The sequence below is a fragment of the Anopheles merus genome, chromosome 3L (assembly GCF_017562075.2).
Source record: "Anopheles merus strain MAF chromosome 3L, AmerM5.1, whole genome shotgun sequence".
NCBI classification, from domain to species: domain Eukaryota; kingdom Metazoa; phylum Arthropoda; class Insecta; order Diptera; family Culicidae; genus Anopheles; species Anopheles merus.
Genome location: NC_054085.1, coordinates 23334474 through 23355548, shown reverse-complemented (window position 1 = coordinate 23355548; position 21075 = coordinate 23334474). Strand labels below are relative to the sequence as shown.

The following is a 21075-nucleotide window of genomic DNA, read 5'->3' as shown; positions in this document are numbered from 1 at the left end:
CAGTGTTCTATTATTGGGCTGTGCACATCGGAACTGCACGTCGCTTGTCGAAAACGGGATTCACACTTCGTCCCTTACGATGTAGCAAAGTGTCAGTGAAAGTTACATACTAGAAGGTAATAAAATGCACATGTTACATTACCGTTTCGAGGGACTAGGGTGTTGCGTTGGAAGAGCTGCTGGAGATAGGTAAGCGGGAGAGTACAACTAACAGGTTGAAGACTTCATTTTAGGTTGAGCGATGAGTAATCCTGGTTTCCTTGGGGTTTGTGTAGTCGCGCACCAATTACTTTGCGTCACTATTACTTTATGAGCATTCCTCACATGAATCACTTTATCACATATATACACTCATCACTGTTACTTTTTAAACTATCTCACAATGTTCTTGTCAACTTTAGAACTTTTTTTGGGGTACTGCCTCAAATTTGGAGAAACATTTATTCCCTCATTCTTCACAACAATAGCTCACTCCAGCTCCCCCAAACACCGACGCTGCTACACCAAACATCGATCGACGTACGACGTTACAGATGGTGAACGTACGGTTACTGCAACCGTTTCGGCACCATGTCCGACGCATACGCAGCTTGGCAAGGTACTGACTTTCGCCCAAACTTTCTGGCTTCTGGCTGGTGGTTTTGGGGCTACGACCGGCAGTGTTTTAGGCTCTGATGGGGCTTACACCCACTCTCGCTCTCTCGCTCTCTGTGAAGCCGAAACTTGGCACGAAAGACGCGCCTGAGTGACTGACTGACTGCCTGTAGTATAGTAACGCGTGCCACAACACGTGCGCCCGCTGTGTCGTTGTACTACCAACGGTGGTGGCAGGTGTAAAGATTGTCATGTAGTTCACTCGGTTGAGTTGTTATTGTTGCCGTACTGTTGTTTGATTGAGAATGGCCGGGTTTGTTGTTACGGCCGGGCTGCATGCCGGTCTGCGTAGTGGTTGACTCCCAGAGCATTGTTTAGTGTGCCCAATATCCGGAGCTTTATTAGTTTTTTTTAATATTTTGAATTACATTAAGCACTCTTTTGTGGACCGTTTTAAAAAGCACAAAAATTGGAACAACTTTCGCCCCCTTTCCCCCAGGAGTTCTCTAGGACACCACGTTCCCGGCACAGCAAAACAGCAATAACATAAGGGAGCCCCACCCAGCAAGCAGCGAGAGGAGGGAGGGTTAGGTTAAATTCATTTCGGTCCAGTATTGATTAGACAAATATAATTTCAACACGGACAGGTTAAGCCCGATAATAATGCTAAACCACGAAGGACGGACTCCCGACCGTACGACGCAAAGCAGAGAGGGGAAGGGAGCAGCTTCCAACATCCTCAATGCCACCACCGTCGACCTGCCTGTTTGCAGCGTTTAGCAAACGCGTGGAGAAAGGGAATTCATCAGACGAAAAAGTTTATAATTTTCATTACCCAGTCAATCGCTTGGCATGCAAACGGGTGCGGCTCCCTGGCCTTTGCCAAACGGGTTCGGGGTAGTCTGTTTGGAAATTATGGCCAAGTTTAGTGGAAACCGGCACGACAAAGCAGTGAATACGAAGAAAGTGCTGCGGTGTGGATGGTTGGTAGGAAGGACTCTTCATTTCGTTTTCTTGCGGGGCCGATAGTTTCGACAAACATGGACCCGCTGTGGTGCTGTTAGAACGGGTAAGACGTTCTATTGCGTTTTGCGGGCTAAATAAGTTATGTGGCTTTGTTGGGGCTGCATATTGGGAGCACTCGTGGCCGGGGGAGGGGAGGCGGACAGAACTTCAACGTAAATTTATCCTTATTGCTTTTTAAATGCTCTTCAAGGAGGTACTGGTGGTTTTATCGCTTGCCATGAAGTAGGACGGTCTAACCGCACCATGTTTCAACAAAAGCAAGGGTGCAGAGCGGTGCAGTTGTTGATTTTTTTCAATCGCTTTTAAATTCGCATCGCTCGATATCGATGAATCGATCGAGCTGATTGTTGCCAAATTTGTTAGCAAAAATAGGGGAAAAAGAAGTACAAAAACCCTCGGGGGTTTTGACTAACAAGTGACCTCCGCAGTCGGCGAAATTGAAGTTGAAAGTCACGGACACTATCCTTCGAACGGAACCCTCTCTCTTTCGCTGACACCTCTGCCCGCGAACCAAACACGTTGGGTTTGCTGTGGATAGACCCGCAAAGGCCGTCAGTTTAAATTTCAATATTCCATAGCAAAACGGGGGACCACGGATGTCAAAGACGGTGACGGAAAGGAAAGAGCGGCAAAAATCAACAGTATGCAAAAGTGTGATGTCAAGGACGACGTCTCGCTCGAACGACGATTGGCGAGCGACGAATAGAGCACAGCGCACACAATAAACCCTTCCACAGCAGCAGTGCTGATAACAGTGTACAGTGCTCCTTTGCACACTTTGTTTATGTTCCAATTCTACTCGATCTGACCTTATACGAATAGATTACCCCGCTGTTTACGAAAAATCTTAACATTCGAAGAGCAGTAACACCGTTCGATTCACTCACATATACCTTCAAGGGTTACTGTTACAGCGAAGGTGCAATCCAAGCATAAGCGTTATGCAAAGCATAATTCGCTTTCTTCCGCTTAAACGAGAATATAAAAATTCGTGACACCCTCAGGCTAGCGTTGGTAAGCATCGACTGTACTGATAATAAGCAGCACGGTTGGTGTGGTGAGTACGCTTGCAAGCGTGCAACGTGTGTGATAATGCCTTGCACTTACTCTACACAAGGGTTTTATTTACTGCAACGCTTACTACGCTCTCCAAAGGGAGCGTGTCGATCCAAACGTATTTATGAATGCTTCCTACTATCTAGCCGAAATAGCTCAGTTGGGAGAGCGTTAGACTGAAGATCTAAAGGTCCCCGGTTCAATCCCGGGTTTCGGCACACAATGGGACGGGTCGCTCTCTCAACTCTTATCCTACACATTTCTCTCTCCCTCTCCTGCTCCAGGAGAGAGAACGGAAAACCATGTGGAGAAGAAGAATTGTTGAGGGGTGACTTCTCTTTTTCTTTTGCTTTTTAATTGTCTTACTGAAATATGCAAATATTCTATTGAATATTCATATTCACTTTCAATTATAGTCACATTAAAAAGAGTACCATGTCCGTGTGGAAATCATAATTGAATTACCGATAATTAGCACCTTTGGTCGCAGCATGTGTCATTGACTGCTTCTTGTGCCGTTTATGTTCGCTGGACTGTGCAAAACCTTACCATTGAACCGTGGTAGCGTTGATTCTGCTCAAAAGAGACCAAAGAAGAGATGCAATAAAGAATCTTCTGCTGTCGTTAGGTTAACCGGTGTCTTATTTAGATTTATGCGTTAGCAACTACCATCTGTAACCAGCATAGTTCAAGCTGTCACTCTCGTTTGTGCAAAAGCAGACTGACACTCTAAAAAACAACCTAATTCCTATGCACTAATGGCTTCACCAGAACTCGTTTCCACATGCCGAGAGTTGTGCGTTCTTTATCAACTTTACTTTCTGTGCTTTTAAGTCGCCCCGGTTCTGTGCATACCTTTGCCACCACAGTGTGTAATTTATGCACACTAACGATCATCGCCACCTTCATTATGCGCAACATCCACCCCGACGACAACCCCGTTGGTGAGAATCTGAGAATCGCCTTCTCAGCAATTCACCAAAGTGGTTGTTATCTTCACGTCCCGCGGCACGTCGCGTAGTACTAGAAATGCTAGATGACCTCGACCGAGACCGTCGGCGATGAGGACCTCCGTCTCTTGGGTCAGGCTGCGTTCGGGAAAAGCCAGCACCTCACCAACACAGGTTCATCGAACCAGTCGCGTTCTTGCATTCTTGTCTCACGAGTCCCCCCCCTGCCGGGGGATGCCGTAGAAAGCGAAACTTGTTCTTTCTGCCGGTGTCCAGCCAAACCGGGTCGAGATTACTGCCGGACATTACCGGTGGGGCAGAAGACGAACAGCACCAACAACAAAAACCTGATCGTCCATGTTCTGCTCCAGCTTGTGCGCATCCACGAAAAGATGCATTATAAATAGGTCAGTCTGGAAAAGTGGCAAAGTTAGTCCCAGCTTGGCTGCCGTTTTGCGAATATCTCTTTCCATTCCTGCCCAGTGTGTAGCTCGATAAGATGGTGTCACAGGCTACAGTGCGCTGTTCCGCCCTGGTGCTGGTAGTTCTGGTGTTTGCCACCAGCGTAGTTCAAAGTGCTCCGCAGAAAAAGTTCCCCTTTGCCAAGGCTCGGTTGGCCGCACCGGAACCGGAAGAGCGAGCAAGTGCGGAAGCAGTGGCATCTTCCCAGGAAGCCGCTTCCCAGGAGTCCGCTAGTGAGGAATCGTTGGAGAAGATCCAAGCCAAGTCGGCTCAGTACGCGTACGATACGTCCGTGAACGATACGATCAACGATCATGCCATCATGCGCCAGGAGGAACGCAACGGGCTGTCGCTGAAGGGCATGTACTCGTACAGCGACGGGTTCTTCAAGCGTACCGTCCACTACGAAGCGGACGACAAGGGCTACCGTGTGGTGAAGGAGATTAACATCCCGATCGGTAACGGACCGCAGGTCGATCCGCACGGCAAGGCGGACGTGTCATCTTCGCTGACCGGTTCGTACTCGATCACTGCCGACGATATTGCCAAACCGCAGCGCAAAGGTGTGGCGGCATCGTCCGAGGAGGCAGCTGCGTCATCGGAGGAGGAGCAACCGGAAGAGGATCCAGTTGCGTCGGACGAAGAGAAGAAGTAGGAAAGCGGAAAAGCGGGCAATGTTTGCGTGCTGTTATGATCGTCTCACGGCTCCGGTTATCGTTGAATGCAATAAAAGATCAGGCTGTTATTTATGAACAAATGGAATGATGTTTTTTTTTGTAGTTTGTGCTATAGAATGGAGAGATTTTTTTTAAATAATTTCGCACGTAAGACCTGTTTGGGATATCCGCAATTATATTACCAAACTTGATTTTGCTCACAAATTTGGATCCATCTAGAGGTGATGTGACAAACTAGTGCTCGTACCTTTGAGAAATCGAAAGATTTTTATTTTCTTCGACATTGGTAAGCTTCAACTTTAGATGCTTAACAAAATAATACATGTGTAGAAGTGTTTATTCAATTTTCTTATTGGATGACTGCGGAATTCTTCTTCGTATGCGTATTCGTACACAAGCTTGCCAGATGATAGAGGATGAATCGAAATGCTTAAAGAGATGATGATATTAAGAAGATCTTTTCATGTCAATCTAATCATTTCAAATTGCCTTACACCATTTTACTTGTAAATTCTTCTTTTTTCTTATATTCTTCTCTGTATATTCTACTTTCTAGTGTAAATAAATAACTGCTTCTCGCGAGAATAATACTATTTAACATACACAGTCCGTAAACAATTGTTAGAGATAACACATTTTCTCCTAAAAGCCTTGTTTTCAATGCACAAATTTGGAACAACAACCGTTATCAGTCAAGGCCTGCCTGTATCACTAGTGGGCTTGGCTTTCAGTTAATTATTGATTTACCAATAGCAGGATAGTCTGTCCTACGTATGCTAAAATGGTTAATAATCAAATTCGGAGAAAGGGGTAGGATTTGATTATGTAGTTAGATAAGTACAAAGCATTTATGTGGCTTATTGAATGTAAATAGTTTTCGTCAGTTTGAAAAGTGTTTCGAATCTACCTGCTGCAGAACAAATTATTTCTTTCATATGGGGAGAGAATTCTCCAATGGAATCCTTACTACATTTATCCTTATACAAGTCATTGAAATTCCTAGAGTCCTTAAGAGTCGTCCCATGAGTCCTATGCCCTATGTAGATCGCCGGGAAGTTATGTGGTTAAAGACATTACATGCATGCCCAGCAGAGAATTGCGTTATATTGATTGGTTCTCAACAACAGTCTGCATTATGTTATTGTTAATGCTGATCGAAGTATTTAATACAAATTAATAATTTGTAAATAGAAGATAATATTGATTTTTTTCTCTTTATTCTTATATTCTTATAAATAATATTAATTGAATCGACCAGATGCATCGAACGAATCCATGCTGAAACCGGTATGCCTGCCGTACTCTTGTTGTCTTGAGTCATCAAACGAAGCTGCTTACTTAACGAAGTGCGTTTAGGTTGTAAACAGTCATAAAACTGTCCGTGTGTGCAGAGTTTATCCAGGCAGCAAATAAGTGAGTGTTTGCAACACACTCAATTGAATGTATGGATAGTTCTGCTGTGCGATCGACGGTATAGTATAATTAGTCATTGAAGTTGCGCTCAGACATGACGATAAACAACTTTACAAGCATTGAGATGACGGTTGAGGGATAATGTACGAGATATCGACCGTATCCTAATTGGAGTTGAAGGTCCGATCGGTGCAGGTCTTGAGAATGTCAAGCGTTAATTGTTATTGAGGAGATGCCTCACACGATTAACTGCGGTTTACACCTACCTGTGCAATTTCTACGTTCACCACAACTCAACACAACACCCACTCGCAAATGCCTTCAAAATTTAATAGTTTATTTATTTTGCTTGTTATAAGCTAATCATTTCACACCCCACCCCGTGCTTCTCGCTTCCATTACGCACGGACACACTTTGGCTTCTTGGAGGATGGATCGACGCCACACTTCTCGAACGAGTTGCACTTGGTGCTGCCACAGTACGAGCCCGAACCGGAGTTGGAACCATCTGGAGCCGACGCAGCAACAATAAAACCGGTGGAATAGTAATAAAGAAAACGTGCAAGATAACCATAACGGAGAGGACCGTGATTAATGAGCAGCCCTGAACTGAAGTGCCAATCTTTAGATACATTGAAACACACAATAGAACGAGTGTGTAAAGCATAGAAGAAAACATAATTCCAAATACCAATAGACAGTGTGATATTTTTAGATATGTAGCCCTAACCGGTCAATCTCGTCAACTTCGGTTATGAAGCGTGCACAAAGCGTGCGTCGTTATAATCAGCACGCTGGTGGACATTGCAAGCAAATGTGGGTCATAATGTAGGAGCGGCGCTTTATACTTACACTTGTTGCTGCCCTGCTTCAGTTTGCTTCGCTCGACGCAGGATTTGCGATTGCAGGCGTTGGAGCAGCACTTGCCACCGATGTCGGCACAGTCCCGATCGGTCAGGCAGGTCGGTGAGCAGGAGCCAACTTTGGACGCGAGTGGACACTCATCGCCAGCTGGTGGTGTAGTGTTTCGAAGAGATAAAGGGAACATTATTGCACAAGGATGCAATTAGGATTGAAACGGTTTCAAAGCACACTTACAAGCACTCACAAGCACGACGCACAGCGCAAGGGCCAGGGCAACTACCATAAGTTTTGCTGTCATGGATAGACGATTAAGGGGAGTTAATATTCATATGCTTCCACAATACAAACTCTTCTCTAAAACCCCACATTCCTACCCATTTTGATGTTGTTTGAGATGATCTTGTGTTTATTTCACAACGCGCAGATTAAGACGCCAAATCCAAACAAGTCACAATCGGCGAACGGTTACAGATGAACTGATCGGTCGACCGGTTCACAAGACGCGTGGAGATAACTTGTTGCTGTAACGCACTTTAACAATCGTTAACCCCCACCCCGGCAGCTCGAGTTTCGCATCTTGTTGGCGAAGGGAGAACTATGGGAATGGAATTTACACTGTCTTGGTCAAAACAGAGCTCTTACGGAGATCAAAACTTCACACGGAACAAATGTTGATTTATGGTATGACTTTGTAGAACCGTAAAGAGAAGAAAACTCTATATACCTGCCAATAAGTTTATGTAAAATCCTCCCATATCATAAATATTCTTCCATCATCAAAGCCCCGTTTACCTGCACGTGATCCATACGATCGTTAAATCCAAAACTGGTTTTCTACCACCGTTTGAACGCATCAAACGTGCGTTCATCGATGGCGAATGGGAGTTTCAACGCAAAGGCCAATAAAATCATTCCTTGCTTCGCTCAACCTTCAGGACCCTCTGCCGCCATACCCTCGTACAGCCGCGATTGTAAACGAACCCATTTGAATGTCGTTTTATAAAGTCACAAGTTTATTTAACAATCTTATAGACTGTGTTTCTATGTGTGTATGTGTTTTTGTGGCACAAGTAAGTGAGTCAAGTACATCCAAACATGTATTCTAACAATATTCTCTATCCAAAGCCGCCTTTGGCAAAGTAAAGGTACACACATAGGAAAACAACAACATCCGACATTAAAAAACGGTTATCAATCATCCAACGGCACACCGCTTCCGCTAAAGCGCCACTATTTTAACATACCCAAAGGCCAACTCGAATGCATTCCCTCCTCCTCCAAGGCATCGGTCATACTCTGTGAGTGTGCGTGTGTCTGTTGATTCGAATCGAAGATATCGGCCATCAGTCGGTCGATCACGTTTCCGTCGCTTACGCCAAAGGCGCACACGCTCTCCCGTGCGTGTATGTGCGCGAGCTAATTTATTGCGCCTGCAGTATGCACGCGACATGCATGCGCACAATGGTGGAGGACGCCGCGGAGACCTTAGCATTGATTTTACGATACGCAAAACACATCCAAGCGATGAGAGTGGTCAATGCTGTTATTAGGCGCACCTATGGTGCCCGATGGCAAGGGGATTCTTCGGACACTTCGTTATGCGGTTTCTTCAATTAACTTTGTAGTGACCTAACGCTTAAGTTTCAAGCGGCATATTCTAAAGGGCCTTCAACAGAGGGGATATAAAACATCACATTGTTTGTTAGGTTGGAACATTAAAATACGTGGTCATATTCTCCATACGAGCTAGTGAGAAGAAGCAGATCATAAAGCAGATCGTTAGACATTGCAGCAGGAATTCAAACGGGCGACTTTTCCTGATCCTCGTACTCATCCTTGGAAAGCTCGTGCAGCAGCTTGTACTTCTCCGCATCGGTCAGATTGATGTAGCTATTGTTCTCCATCAGCTCCTTCTTGATGCTGTACACCAAATCGCACGGCAGCTCGACGTTCTTTTCATTCTCAATCTGCACCTCGGTCGTATGCCTCACCTCCACACTGCCCACCGATGCCGTATCCGGTTCGTGCACTTCCTTCTCCAACACCCTCTCACCACCAACTTCGGGGCTTTGGGGCTCTTCCGGCTCGGCATCCTCCACCGGCGCCTCCACCATCTTGAAACCCTGCATCAGCAGCTGAACGGCGGCCGACTCCTGCGGCAACGCCTGGATCACCGTTTTCAGCAGCTTCGGTGAGGCGGGATCGGGCGGATTCCGGATGACCACATCCACCTCGCTACCCTTCGTGTCGATGCTTTGCTGCGATTCTGCCTTCTCCCGCGCCGCATTCTTGCGCATCAAGCTCTTTGCGCGCTTCTTCAAAATGGCCTGCGCGTTCGGGTAGTACACAATCGCTTCGTTTAGGTCCGATTTGGACAGCACAAACAGGTTGGAGAATCCCTTCGATCGTACGTCCGCCGTGCGGCGGTTCCCCTCCGCTCCATTGATCGCGAGCAGACTGATCTCCCCGAACACGGATCCTTCGTACAGTGTCGCTAGCACTACATCGTTCCGGGGGCCACCCATCACCTGCACTTGGCCCGTTTTCACGATGTACATCTCTTTGCCGACTTCACCCTTGCGGCACACGTAATCCCCGGGAAGGAAGGTGACGGAGCGTAGCTTCAGTACCAGCTCGCGCAGCAACGCTTCCTCACAGTCGGCAAACAGCTGCACTTTGGAGAGGGTTTGAATGTGCACCGAGATGGCAATGTCCGTCTTTAGGTTAGCGGGCAGCGCGTCCATGATGTGCGTCTCGTCCAGACACTTTTGCTGCTCCCAGGTGAAGGTGAACCACATCTTGACACGGCGCTGCAGATCGGTCGGCAGGTTGAGGCGTCGCATGTACTCCAGAGTTTCGTCGACCAGCTGCTTGTATTCGGATTTGGAGCGTGTAGCCGTCGCTATGATGTCCCGTATCTGGCCGATAAGCAGCGCAAACACAAACACACCCATCAGCCAGGCAGCGGTCATGAACATCAGTTCGCCCTCCTTCTCCGGTTTTGGATTTTTACCAATCGATGTGGCCGTTTTGGTGGCGAACGCGAAGCATCGGACGTACGCATGGCCCTTGTTGTTGAAAACCCACCGATTTGAACCGAGCCCTAGAATGGGAAGAAGAGCAAGAAGTAGGCATTGTTGGTTGGAGTTGAAGTGTGTTTGTTTTGAAGAATACCTTGGTACGCGCTGTATGCGTAGTAGGCGCAGGCTGTCAGATGTATCATGTACAACATGTAGGTCAGTGTCTTCACTACACGAATCTGGAAGAGAAGAGATGCTTCTAGCAGATCTATTTCCGAACTACAATCAAGATCCTGCGTGACTTACAATGTGTGGTGATGAGATAACCCGATCGATCAGCTTGAAAAACTCCCAAAAGCTCTGTATCTTGAGCAGTCTTGGTGCGCGGAACACCACGTGCTCGGTCCCGAAGCGAAGATACAGCAGATCCAACGGAACCAGTGCAAGCAGATCCATCTGAAAGTGGTAAGTTAGCAAAGTAAACTCCAAAGTCCTACGAATTTAGTGCCTTCCAGGCTTACCTTAAACTGCAGCTTGCGCATATAGTTCTTGCGCGTCAGATTCTTATCCTTCACCCAGAACCCCTCGTACAGGTACATCAGCCGATGCTTGACGAACAGTATGTCCAGCAGATAGATCACATCCGCACAGATGTCCATCGCGATCCAGTACTTGGTGTTTTCTGGTGTTTGGTACGGAAAGGACGACCGCAACGGTATGACCCACGCGTTGTACAGGAACGACAGCGACACGATAAACAGCCAGGCGATGTAGAACTTGCCCTGCGGGTCGAGCACATTATCACTGCGCCCGCCGCAGCAAAAGATGGGACAGAACAGATAGTGGCTACAACCGGGCGTCTCGGTAGCTGACTGAAGCGTTAAGGCTGAGTTTTGTATCGTGCGCTCTTGTTGGTGTATATGTGAAACGCCGGGAAAAAGGGGACATTAGCTTATTATGTTCCGATGGGTATCTGAGAGAGCGTATAACTTACGGTTTACGCTGTGCTTCTGCATGGAAGGTGCCGTTGAGGGTGCACTGGCACTGCTGGACGGTGTCGGCGGAATCTCGAGCTTCCTGCGCATCTTTCGCGTACGCTCCGAGAAACGGTTTGCCAGGTGGCGCAATCGGACGGTTACAAAGTCATTCCCACTCGTTGGCATCGTCTCGGAGGGGCAGCTGTTGGTGGGGGGAATCCTTCTCAGTGCTTCTAGAAATCATTAAAAACCCTCGGTTACTTACTCAGAATTTCGTCTATCCTCCAGCGGTTCCATGGAGATTCCATTCGCGCTCTCAATGTGCTCGCCATCATCCACGTGGCGTTGCCTTACTTCCCCATTAAACCCACTCGAAACACCACCCGGAACCATCGAAACGGCTTCTTGTTGAAGTGCTAATGGCTGTGAAGCTGCCACCCCTGCTGCCGGCACCTCATCCTCACACAGCGACGTGCCGGCCGATTCCGTGACGCACATCTGCAAGCTCTCTACCGGCGTGTCCGCCGAGCTGGAGCGCGACTCCAGCCCATCCTGCTCCGCCGTCGTGTAGTGCTGATGCTCCAGCTTCACCAGCATATTGCTCTCGTCGTTGATGATCCGCTTTACCAGCTCGTGCGTGCTGCGCAGATTCGAAACCGCATTCTCCGCCTCCTGGCACCCGATCTTGCCGTTGCGAAAGTACAGTTTCGACTTGTACCCAGCCCCCTTCGGGCTGAACGATTTAATGCGCCGCTTTTGCGTAATGTTCACCTTGTACGTCGGTGAGCGCAGCAGCACCTTGCGCGGACCGTCGGGCGACGTTCTGGTGACCCGGTTGAAGCACTTCTTCGTCGGGCTGCACTTGCTGCGTATCAGCGCCATGGTACGCTCGGCCGCCTTGCGCTGGCGTTCCCGCAGCGTGAGCTGCTCGTCCTCTTCCCGCTCCCGCCGCAGTATGTCCTCCGTCACGCTGATAAAGTCTTCCAGCTCGCGTATGTCCTTGGAGATTTCTTCCAGACTTTTGTGCAGCTTCACCTCGTCCCGGCTGCCGGCCCGCGGTAGCGCCCCGCTGGAACCACTCACCCAGGCCGGCAGGGCGGGACGGGAACCGAACCTGGGCGCTCCACCGTACGGACTGTTGCCTACTCGTCCACTCCAGCCCGCAAACGGCGACCTTGGCGGTGGCCAACCACCGTCCAGCGAGAGGACTGTTTCCGACCGCGAACGATTCACCTGCTCGACAGCGAACGACGCCCCGGAGGCGGACGACGACATCGTGGAACGTCCGAGGTGCGACTGACTAACGGCTAGACGCAGAACTATGCTGCATTACTCCGTGTCTCCCTCCACGCGTGTGCACTCACTCGCTCGCTCACTCAGGCCTCAGCGAGATGCGTTGATGGCCGTGACGATGACGGCAAGCACACTCTATATGGCCATCAAGTTACCGATTGCTCGTGCACCACCGTATGGTACGGGCGTTCCAAGACAGCGGCACCTGCTGCCAGAATATTAATTACGCTGTTTAGGGGCCACCACCTGCCGAGTCACGCTCGGAATGTCGATTTTGGAACTACAATTCGCAATTTGGAGGACCGTTCGCAGTAAAACTGAACAACAAAAATCGATATCGGGGAACTTGCTCGCAGGGAGTTTGCTATAATTATCCTTGTTTAATACGATGTAAGACGATACTCCGTTTCTACGGGAAACGTTCCCTTCGCAATGTCCTGTGTGTCTGACTGTCAGGTCACTGGCAGAAAGGATAAGATGTGTTTTTTCTTGCTGCTCATACACGAAACGTATGAAACGTGTTTTGCGCATGACCAAGAGACCGCACGTTGCATGTGTTTGGGCAAAACGTAACTGAATTCCGGCAAAGCTGCGGCGGCGGAGACACGTGTGGACGGGGGACTGTTTTGTTTACATTCTTTTGCGCGAAACGTAACAAAATTGGTGGACAAACAAGTTTTTACGAGTGCTAAACGGATCATATCGGAGCGTGGGCACATAACCGTCAGGTGTTTCTGTTTGTTTTGGTGTTTTTTATTCGTGGTTTTGTTCAATTTAATGCTTATTTATCTTCGTCTCTCATTCGACCATCGTTTTTTTGATTATTTTTACGCACTTTCTAATAATGTCCCCATCCGGCACGATAATTCCTATAAAAGAGAACTCTGTAATATACAAACGAAGCTACCTCTGAGGAAAAAAAGGATCTTATTTCTAGTTAAACGCTTAATGAGGGCAAATACCACTAGACACAATGCTGGCTAAGCCTGGTTTTTGCCTTGGTTTTAGCGCTACATTACTTCTGCAGCTTGTAGTTTTTCTTGTTGTTCGTCACGTGCACGTTCAGCTTGAGGTTCAGCTCGCTCGCCAGCTGATCCATCAGCGACAGCTCCCGATCGGTCAGCCCGTCCGGCAGCGGTAGCGTGCTGCTGCCCTCGTCCTCCACAAACAGCTGTATCGTCTGCTTCATATTATCCAGCAGCTCCGTATCTTCCGCCGACAGTTGCTTCTCCTTCTTCTCCGCCAGCCCGAACGCACGCGACCAAATCTTCTTCTCCTCCTGCTGGTGCTTGACCGAGCGATCGTTCAGCTGCTTCAGCACCTGCTGCACAATCTCATCCTGCGGTTCCAGCTGTTGGGCCCGCAGCAAACACTTGCGCGCCCGGTCGTACTCCCCGAGGCTCATCAGTGCCTTGCCCTCCTGGTAGAGTATTTTCGCACTCTTGCTCACGTCACACAGCCGGCGCAGCTCGTTCACCATCCGGCAGGCATCCTTCGGCCGGTCCCGGCGATTGTAACACACCGCTAGGCTGGTGTACAGTGCGATCAGCGTTTTCTGCTGCTCCGCCTGCTCGGCTTCGTCCTTCAGCTGGCACGTCTGCAGCGTGTTCACCGCTTCCAGATACTTCACGATCGCGTTCGGTACCAGATTGCGCTGGAAGCAGTCCCGTGCGTACTGGCGAATCTCGGTCACCTTGTCCTTTACCGTCGCGTACGTACGCCGCTCGGTTTCGTTCAGCTTGGCCAGCGCCTCGCCATCGCTCACGGGCGTTGCGCTAATCAGCCGTATCACAAACAGCACGTCCGCCTTCGGCTTGACGCGCGGCGGACAGCCAAACTCACCATACATCAGCTGGTACGCAATCACGAACTGTGCCTCCTCGCTGACACGCATCGTGCGGACTGCCTGCTCCAGCCCGAGCAGCACATTGCCCTTGCCCACCACGAACCGGTGCGGCTTGTCGCGCAGTGTCGTCGAATCGAACGGTTTCGATTCCCCCTCGAAGAACGCATTGTACTCGATCACGACGCGCGTACTGTCCGGTATGGATTCGCCGACGCCCGCCTTCGTGACGCGCTTGTAGATGTGCTCGTTGATCTGGTCCATCTCCTGCCGCAGCTCGCCGAACGTTCGCTCCCAGGGCGTCTGCAGCTGCTTGTACCTTTCATCGTCCTCGTCCGCACTGCCGTAGTCGTCGTCGAGGAAGTACTCGTCACCCTCGTGATCGTTGAACTCGGTATCGATCTGGAACTCGGTGCCACCGTTCAGCAGATCGCTGCAATGATTCGGGACAATGGTTATTTCAAGACTGTGTGGCGTGCTTGCTGAGGGAATCGTGCGCTTACCTTAAGTTAATCGGTGCCTTCAGCACGCTTCCACTATCCAGTTTGGGTTCCATTGGTAAAATTCACGAAATCGCACATGCAAAATTGCGTATTGCTACTGCCACTGCTGAGAAATGGCCGTTTCCCTGAAGCCCGCAACAAATGCGCTGAGGTAAACAATTTTCCCGGCTGTCAAAAATCTGCCGCCATACGGTTTCTTCTGTTCGACAGTCTTACGAAGCTGTATAACATAAATGTCAAACCCATTGAAAGGTGTGCAATCTATTTTACTCAAAATTGTATTTATTTTCCGACAAAGACAAAATAAATCTCTATTTCTCTTTTCATCTCTCTCTTTCTCTCTCTCTCTCTTTCTCTCTCTCTCTTTCTCACATTCTTTCTCTCTTGTTACTGTTGTGCTTCAAATTACGGATAGTTTCAAACTCCGGACATTAATCATGTTTTTATTGAATTTCTTCATATCTCGTCCCTGACAATACCGCTGTTTTATTTTATACAATTGCCATGACGCACTAGAATAAAGTAAAAATGTGTCTGACCCCAAGTAGGTAGTCCCTGATGACACAGTAAATAAGTAATTTCTGTCGGTCAGATCATAACCAAAGCCAATCTTAGCTTAGAGGTTGTACTTCAAACCGACGACAGCGTTATTTCTTCGATAATTCCTATTAATCGCGTCCACGTACATTGAAATACATTGGAATCCATTGTGGAAGAGGTTATCAACGTAAAAATAACAGAGTTTTTTTATATTGTGCTCTGAATTTCATTAAAACACGTATTTAATGATGTCCGGAATTCGAAGTAATATTTTTTATCTTCATTTTAATTCTGGACCGTCGAAGTAAATTGTCGAGATGTGATGTATAAAAATAGGCAAATTTACTTAAGCAGCCAATTTTGGCAAGCTAAAGATCGCTGCTTAAATTTGCCTTTTGCAGTAAAGACTTTTAGGTTTACATCTTGAACTAGTTTAGCCCGTTTAGTGGTCGTTTAGTGGATTTGTGGCTCTTGGGTAAAGTGAGTTATGCTGGGGTATGACTTATTAAATTTGAATTAGTGAGAAATTATTAGATACCAAAAATGCCTTAAACGTTTGTAATTCGAAGCAATACGGTAGTTTATAATAAGAAACAAATAGTCAAGCTCTTTCATTCGTTTCTTATTTTTTCTCAAATAAATTTAGATTTAAAACAAAAAATACAAATTAAACATTATTGATTTGACACCCCTGTCGAGCTGGGCCAGCGCTGGAAAGGGTTTTGTCAAAACCGGTATACACGATCGACCGGTTTGATCGATAGCGATAGCGAAGTTCTCGTGCATCCTCGTGGGGCACATGTTCCGGCAATTGTTGCATTCACTTTCACCTAGCTTAGTACACTCGGGACGGTGGAGTTCGCTCGATTGCATCACAAACCGTGCACTGTTTTCAACGCAAACCACAGCCACCGCCAAGATGTCTCTGGAGGAAGCAAAAAAGTGTGCCGCGTACAAGGCGGTCGATGAGTACGTGAAGGATAATACCGTCGTTGGGGTCGGTTCGGGCTCAACCGTGGTGTACGCGGTGCACCGGATAGCGGAGCGCGTGAAGGCGGAAGGACTGAAGCTGGTCTGCATTCCGACGAGCTTTCAGGCCCGGCAGCTCATCATCGAGCACGGACTGGTGCTTGGCGATTTGGAGTGCAATCCCCGGCTGGACTGTGCGATCGATGGGGCGGACGAGGTGGACGCCAAGATGGTTCTCATCAAGGGTGGCGGTGGATGTTTGCTGCAGGTGGGTTGCTTTTCTTTTTTTGGATTAGTAATCGTTATTAAACATGTTTAATGGATGTGTGCGTTTGCGTGTGTGTGTTGGTAGGAAAAAATCGTCGCCTCCTGTGCCGACCGGCTGGTGGTGATAGCAGACTACACGAAAGACTCGGCCAAGCTGGGCCAACAGTACCGTAAAGGCATTCCGATCGAGGTCGCACCGATGGCTTACGTGCCGATCAAGGGCAAAGTGGAGTCGCGGTTCGGGGGCACGCTCAAGCTGCGGATGGCCGTCGCCAAGGCGGGCCCCGTCGTCACCGACAACGGTAACTTCATACTGGACTGGAGCTTCCCGGCCGATAAGGAGCACGACTGGGACGCTGTCAATCGGGAGATCATGATGATACCGGGGGTCGTTGATACGGGGCTGTTCGTTGGCATGGCGACCAAGGCGTACTTTGGCCAGCAGGACGGTTCGGTCACGGAACGGAGCGCCTAATCTGTGTTGTGTCATTTGATTGCTTTTTTTAATTATTCCTATCTTGGAGTTTTTTTCTTCTTCGTTCATAATAAATAGAAATAATATACAAGAGCGAACCGATGGCTACTGAATATTCGATTCGTGGTCGTGGACTAGAACGCTTTCTTGTTGCGTTCCGGCAGCAGGCTTTCCTTCGCGTAGCTGAACAGCGAAAGCAGGCCCATCTTTTTACGGCTAGAGAAGTAATTCGTCACCACATCGTCATTGCCACCTGGAATGTTAAAAGGGAAGACAAGTGTTGTAAGTAAATTCTCGTTTTCTGGGGTCCCGTCCGGGCGGTTCACTGTTTCTTACTGAGCAAATGCGTCCGTTCGTTGCTCGTTGGCAGCACGTTGTCGTTGGCCGACAGGGACACAAACAGCGCGAATGGCACCAACCACAGGCAGAGGGTAAAGTACGCCAACACTTCCGTGAACGCGTGGTACTGCAGCTGGAAGTAGACGAAGGCCAAATAGTGGTTGCCGACGAGCAGCCCGACCGCCCCGATAAAGGCGGGCGAAAGAAACCGCACGTACGGGAAATCGGTCAGGATGAGCCCGTGCAGTGCCTGGGCGCCCAGCCCGCACAGCACCATCGTCCAGGTGAAGTGTTCGGTAAAGATGAATATCACGTACAGGCAGGCCGTCACGGCCACCATCCAGCTGATGACTTTCTTCGCAATGACCGTGTACTCCTCTACCAGCTCGGCTAGATAGTACAGGCCGGCAGCTGTTGTGCAAAGAAAAAGCGTAGACAAAATTACATTCAGATGGCCACGTTCCAAGAAATTATTACCAACCCTTGGCACTTGTTTACGTACCGATCGAGACGGTTACGAAGCAGATCTGCACCAGCAGCGAAACGTAGCTCAGCAGCCCGAGGAAGGACATTTTCGACGGGATTTTTTGCGGGGGATTTACTTACGACAGAATAGGGAACACAACAGAACTCTCCGGAGCTCCTGTTTAGGACGGATAATAGGAGAGCGTTATCGGGCACGGAACAGACACACTCACACACGCACGCACACTGTTTCACGTCAGCATTGCGTCCCCTTGATCAATCGGCGCTATTATGCGCTACTATTTGTCCTCGCCTAGTGATGATGCGTAATGAAATTATGAACCAGGCAGCTCAGTTCAGTTTTCCTCGCCAGGTAAACAACAAACACAACCGCACGCACAACGCACGCCTTGACAGTTAAACGCCATCAAAACAAAATTCCACGAAATGACAGTTCGCTTCTACGAGTCCGCGAACCAAAACATAAACAAAGCGCACGCGATCCTGCCGGCATCGGATGGAAGAGTACAAGAAATTAATCTGGTAAGTGTGAGAAAAGTACAGGAAAAAGGTTTTATTTTTAGACTTTTACATCCCTGGCGGGTCATGTGGAACTCGTATGGAGATTGTTTTTTTGGCCAAAAAGTGGTCAATCTTCCCAAAACACCCCATAAGGATCTCCCAGAGAAACTTTGGGTCTTGGGTGCAATTCGGCGAATTTCCAGTGATTGTCCAAAATCACACGAAATTTGGTCAATGTGGAAGGACCAAAATTAGTGTTTGGGTCGCCCGTTTTAAAATTGCGTTTGCTTTCCCACCACAGGTCCCGACACAATCCCCGCTCGGAAGGGAAGCTGCTCGAGCAGGCGTCGATCGATTTCGCCGACTATCACAATGACATCTTCAATCTGCACATTAACGAAATCGATCCGATGCATCAGATCGAGGACATCAGTGCCGCCGATACGGCCCTCTTCCTGCCGCTGGAAATGCCTTCCGATCCGCGCACGGGGCAAAAGATACAGCAGCTGGAGGTGAAATGTGTTCAACCGCTGCTGCTGTTTAGCCGGTTCCCCTCCGGTTCGGTACTGACGCGCCAGGAGCATCAGCACTGTCTGACGGTGCAGAACCGCATCAACATGCGGCTGCCCTTTACTAGCGCGGAGGAGAAGAAAAAGTACGCCCGCTACCAGGTGCTGATGGAAAAGCTTGCCCCGGAGAAGGAAATGTTCGACAGCTTCGTGCGGAACCACTTCAACACGCATCTGCTGCGCCGGGTGCAAACGATCGAGCCCGAGCTGAACGAGCTGGTGGTGCGCATTTGGCAGGCGAAGGTACAGGAACGGATCGGTCTCCAGCGGGAGCTCGGCGGGCTGTACGTGCTGATGACGGTTGTGCCGTTCTTTGGCCGCGCGGAAAACGCAACCAACGTGAGCTTTGAGCCGTACGGACAGGAGCAGGCTCGGGAAACGGGCATGGTGCGGAATTTGTTCAGCGAGAATGTGTTGCGCTGCATTTCGCTCAAACGAAACGAACGCGTGCTGGAGGCTTTTGCGCACGAGTGGACCACGGTGCGCTGCACGCGGGGGCAGTATCTGGCGGATGTGGACGCGTGTCTGGCTGAGCTGCCCGAAGTTTCGCTCGTCGTGCCGGCGGGTGCATTGACGCTGCTGCTAAACTACGCACAAAACGCCCAGGAGCAGTGGACGATACCATTTCAGGTGAAGAAAATGGCCGACGGACGGCACGTGCTTATCATGGACAGTAGGCTGCCGCCAACCCGGCTGTCGACGCACGCACGAAAGGTGAAAGCGTACAAGCTGCTGGTGAGAAGCTTTACCACCTTTTTGGCATCGCAAAAATCAAACACAGAATTGGATAAATCAGATGCTACTGAGGAAAGGAACACTGCAGAAGTCCCCTTCAGACCACTGCCGTTTGATGAGTTTATGAAGCAGATGGCACAGAAGAAAACGACCAACGAAACAACACGAGAGAACCGGTTTTACCAGCCGTGGAAGTTGAAGGATCAAGAGGAGGAGCATCAGCTGCTGGTGTGCTACCGGCAGGATTGCTACGAATCGTTTCGCAAGATGCGCGTCTTTATGAACTTTTCCATCAAGCTGGAGTACCAGCCGGAGTTTGGTGCGGAACAGATGACGCTGGCGGAGCTGCTGCAGGAGTGGGCCCGCCAGCTGCTGCGTCCCCACTCGAAAACGATGCGCTTACGCATCAACAGCACGACCTCAACGATCATCTCCCACCACTATCTGGAGCTGCGCGACATCGAGGAAGAGCTGAACCGACTGTACGGCGTAAAGCCGCACAATCTGCTCACGAACGTGTGGAAAATGCTGAAGCTGATGCGCAACTTTCCCGCCGGCCACTATCTGCTCAAGCGCGACGGCAAAAGCACCCAGGGCCCGTCGGTGTACGCGCGCCCGAGCGAACGGAGCGGAGGACTGGCGGGACAGAGCGCTCCCAGCGGAGTCAGCTTGAACTGGGAGGAGTTGCTGTGCAAGGTGGAGTACGATTGTCCACCGCTGGAGCAGTACGATTGGATACCGATCGATAAGTTTGTGATAACGCAGCTTCACCGGACGAACACGCTGTTCCCGTGCAGCTTCCCGCACTGGACGAGCTTACGGTGGCTGAACACGCGCCAAAGCCAGATGAAGGCGAAGATGGTGGAAAAGAAAGCATCCGGCGGCAAGAAGAAGAAAGGCGCTCAGAAAGAGTTAGGAGGGGCTGGGGCGGCGGCGGCAACTACGGTGGCGACGCAGGTGCCACCAGCAACCAAAGTGCTTACCCCAGTACAGTTGGCACGGCGGGAGAAGGTGAAGCTACGGAGGCAGTTAGCGCGGGAGAAAAAGTCAAAAGCGGAGAAAATTAAACAATCGCTCAATCAGTTTGCTCCTTATGCGGGGCCGGTTCAGGGAAAGAATCCCGAATGGAACACGGCAGAAGGGAGGGATGGTGCTGCTACCGAGGGAAAGGATCCGCCGATTTCGGTGGTGCAGCAGGCGTCCGCAATCGTTGACTATAAATCTTATGTGGAGCAAGCAGCGCTCAATCCGGATGAGCAGTTGTGATCGCAATGGGATGCGAGGCACATGCATTCATAGTGTAACATGTAAGACTTGTGATCTTAAATATAGATTAGCATTTGCTGCCCTATCTCTGACGATCGGTCGGGTACTACTGGTTCGTACGAGTGGAAAATATCGACTGAGTTATTCTCTAACTCAACCAAAGCGCACTACACTCCTTTCAGACCAACAATGGGCAGCAAGGCCTGGTAGCTCAACCGAAACGAAAGCATTGGGCTGAAATTTAAATTCA

The 21075-nt window shown here is 49.3% G+C and overlaps 7 protein-coding genes and 1 non-coding gene across 8 annotated transcripts; 4 read left to right on the top strand and 4 right to left on the bottom strand.

Annotated features, from left to right (window-relative positions):
• The first annotated feature begins 2821 nt into the window (after positions 1–2821).
• Trnaf-gaa lies at positions 2822–2894 on the top strand. Its single transcript has one exon. It is a non-coding gene; the product is annotated as a tRNA-Phe (tRNA).
• A 1122-nt stretch (positions 2895–4016) lies between these two features.
• LOC121599428 lies at positions 4017–4848 on the top strand. Its single transcript, XM_041927222.1, has one exon. It carries the CDS (start codon positions 4126–4128, stop codon positions 4741–4743), a length of 618 nt encoding a protein of 205 aa, XP_041783156.1. The 5' UTR covers positions 4017–4125; the 3' UTR covers positions 4744–4848.
• Positions 4849–6494: 1646 nt separating this feature from the next.
• Positions 6495–7568, bottom strand: LOC121598597. Its single transcript, XM_041925650.1, has 4 exons — positions 7417–7568; positions 7277–7333; positions 7031–7189; positions 6495–6686 (listed from the first exon to the last, which is right to left on the bottom strand). Exons 1-4 carry the CDS (start codon positions 7418–7420, stop codon positions 6577–6579), a joined length of 330 nt encoding a protein of 109 aa, XP_041781584.1. The 5' UTR covers positions 7421–7568; the 3' UTR covers positions 6495–6576.
• A 464-nt stretch (positions 7569–8032) lies between these two features.
• LOC121598591 (cyclic nucleotide-gated cation channel beta-3) lies at positions 8033–12778 on the bottom strand. The gene is made up of 6 exons (XM_041925644.1): positions 11305–12778; positions 11057–11241; positions 10584–10969; positions 10369–10518; positions 10217–10301; positions 8033–10145 (listed from the first exon to the last, which is right to left on the bottom strand). The coding sequence occupies exons 1-6, from the start codon at positions 12312–12314 to the stop codon at positions 8842–8844; spliced, it is 3120 nt and encodes a 1039-aa protein (XP_041781578.1). The 5' UTR covers positions 12315–12778; the 3' UTR covers positions 8033–8841.
• A 297-nt stretch (positions 12779–13075) lies between these two features.
• Positions 13076–14894, bottom strand: LOC121598593 (inactive peptidyl-prolyl cis-trans isomerase shutdown-like). The gene is made up of 2 exons (XM_041925646.1): positions 14679–14894; positions 13076–14608 (listed from the first exon to the last, which is right to left on the bottom strand). Exons 1-2 carry the CDS (start codon positions 14729–14731, stop codon positions 13348–13350), a joined length of 1314 nt encoding a protein of 437 aa, XP_041781580.1. The 5' UTR covers positions 14732–14894; the 3' UTR covers positions 13076–13347.
• A 1123-nt stretch (positions 14895–16017) lies between these two features.
• Positions 16018–17148, top strand: LOC121598594 (ribose-5-phosphate isomerase). Its single transcript, XM_041925647.1, has 2 exons — positions 16018–16455; positions 16540–17148. The coding sequence occupies exons 1-2, from the start codon at positions 16018–16020 to the stop codon at positions 16927–16929; spliced, it is 828 nt and encodes a 275-aa protein (XP_041781581.1). The 3' UTR covers positions 16930–17148.
• LOC121598596 (protein TEX261) lies at positions 17064–18115 on the bottom strand. Its single transcript, XM_041925649.1, has 3 exons — positions 17771–18115; positions 17266–17679; positions 17064–17182 (listed from the first exon to the last, which is right to left on the bottom strand). Exons 1-3 carry the CDS (start codon positions 17838–17840, stop codon positions 17064–17066), a joined length of 603 nt encoding a protein of 200 aa, XP_041781583.1. The 5' UTR covers positions 17841–18115.
• A 26-nt stretch (positions 18116–18141) lies between these two features.
• LOC121598592 lies at positions 18142–21072 on the top strand. Its single transcript, XM_041925645.1, has 2 exons — positions 18142–18276; positions 18557–21072. Exons 1-2 carry the CDS (start codon positions 18251–18253, stop codon positions 20823–20825), a joined length of 2295 nt encoding a protein of 764 aa, XP_041781579.1. The 5' UTR covers positions 18142–18250; the 3' UTR covers positions 20826–21072.
• Positions 21073–21075: the final 3 nt, after the last annotated feature.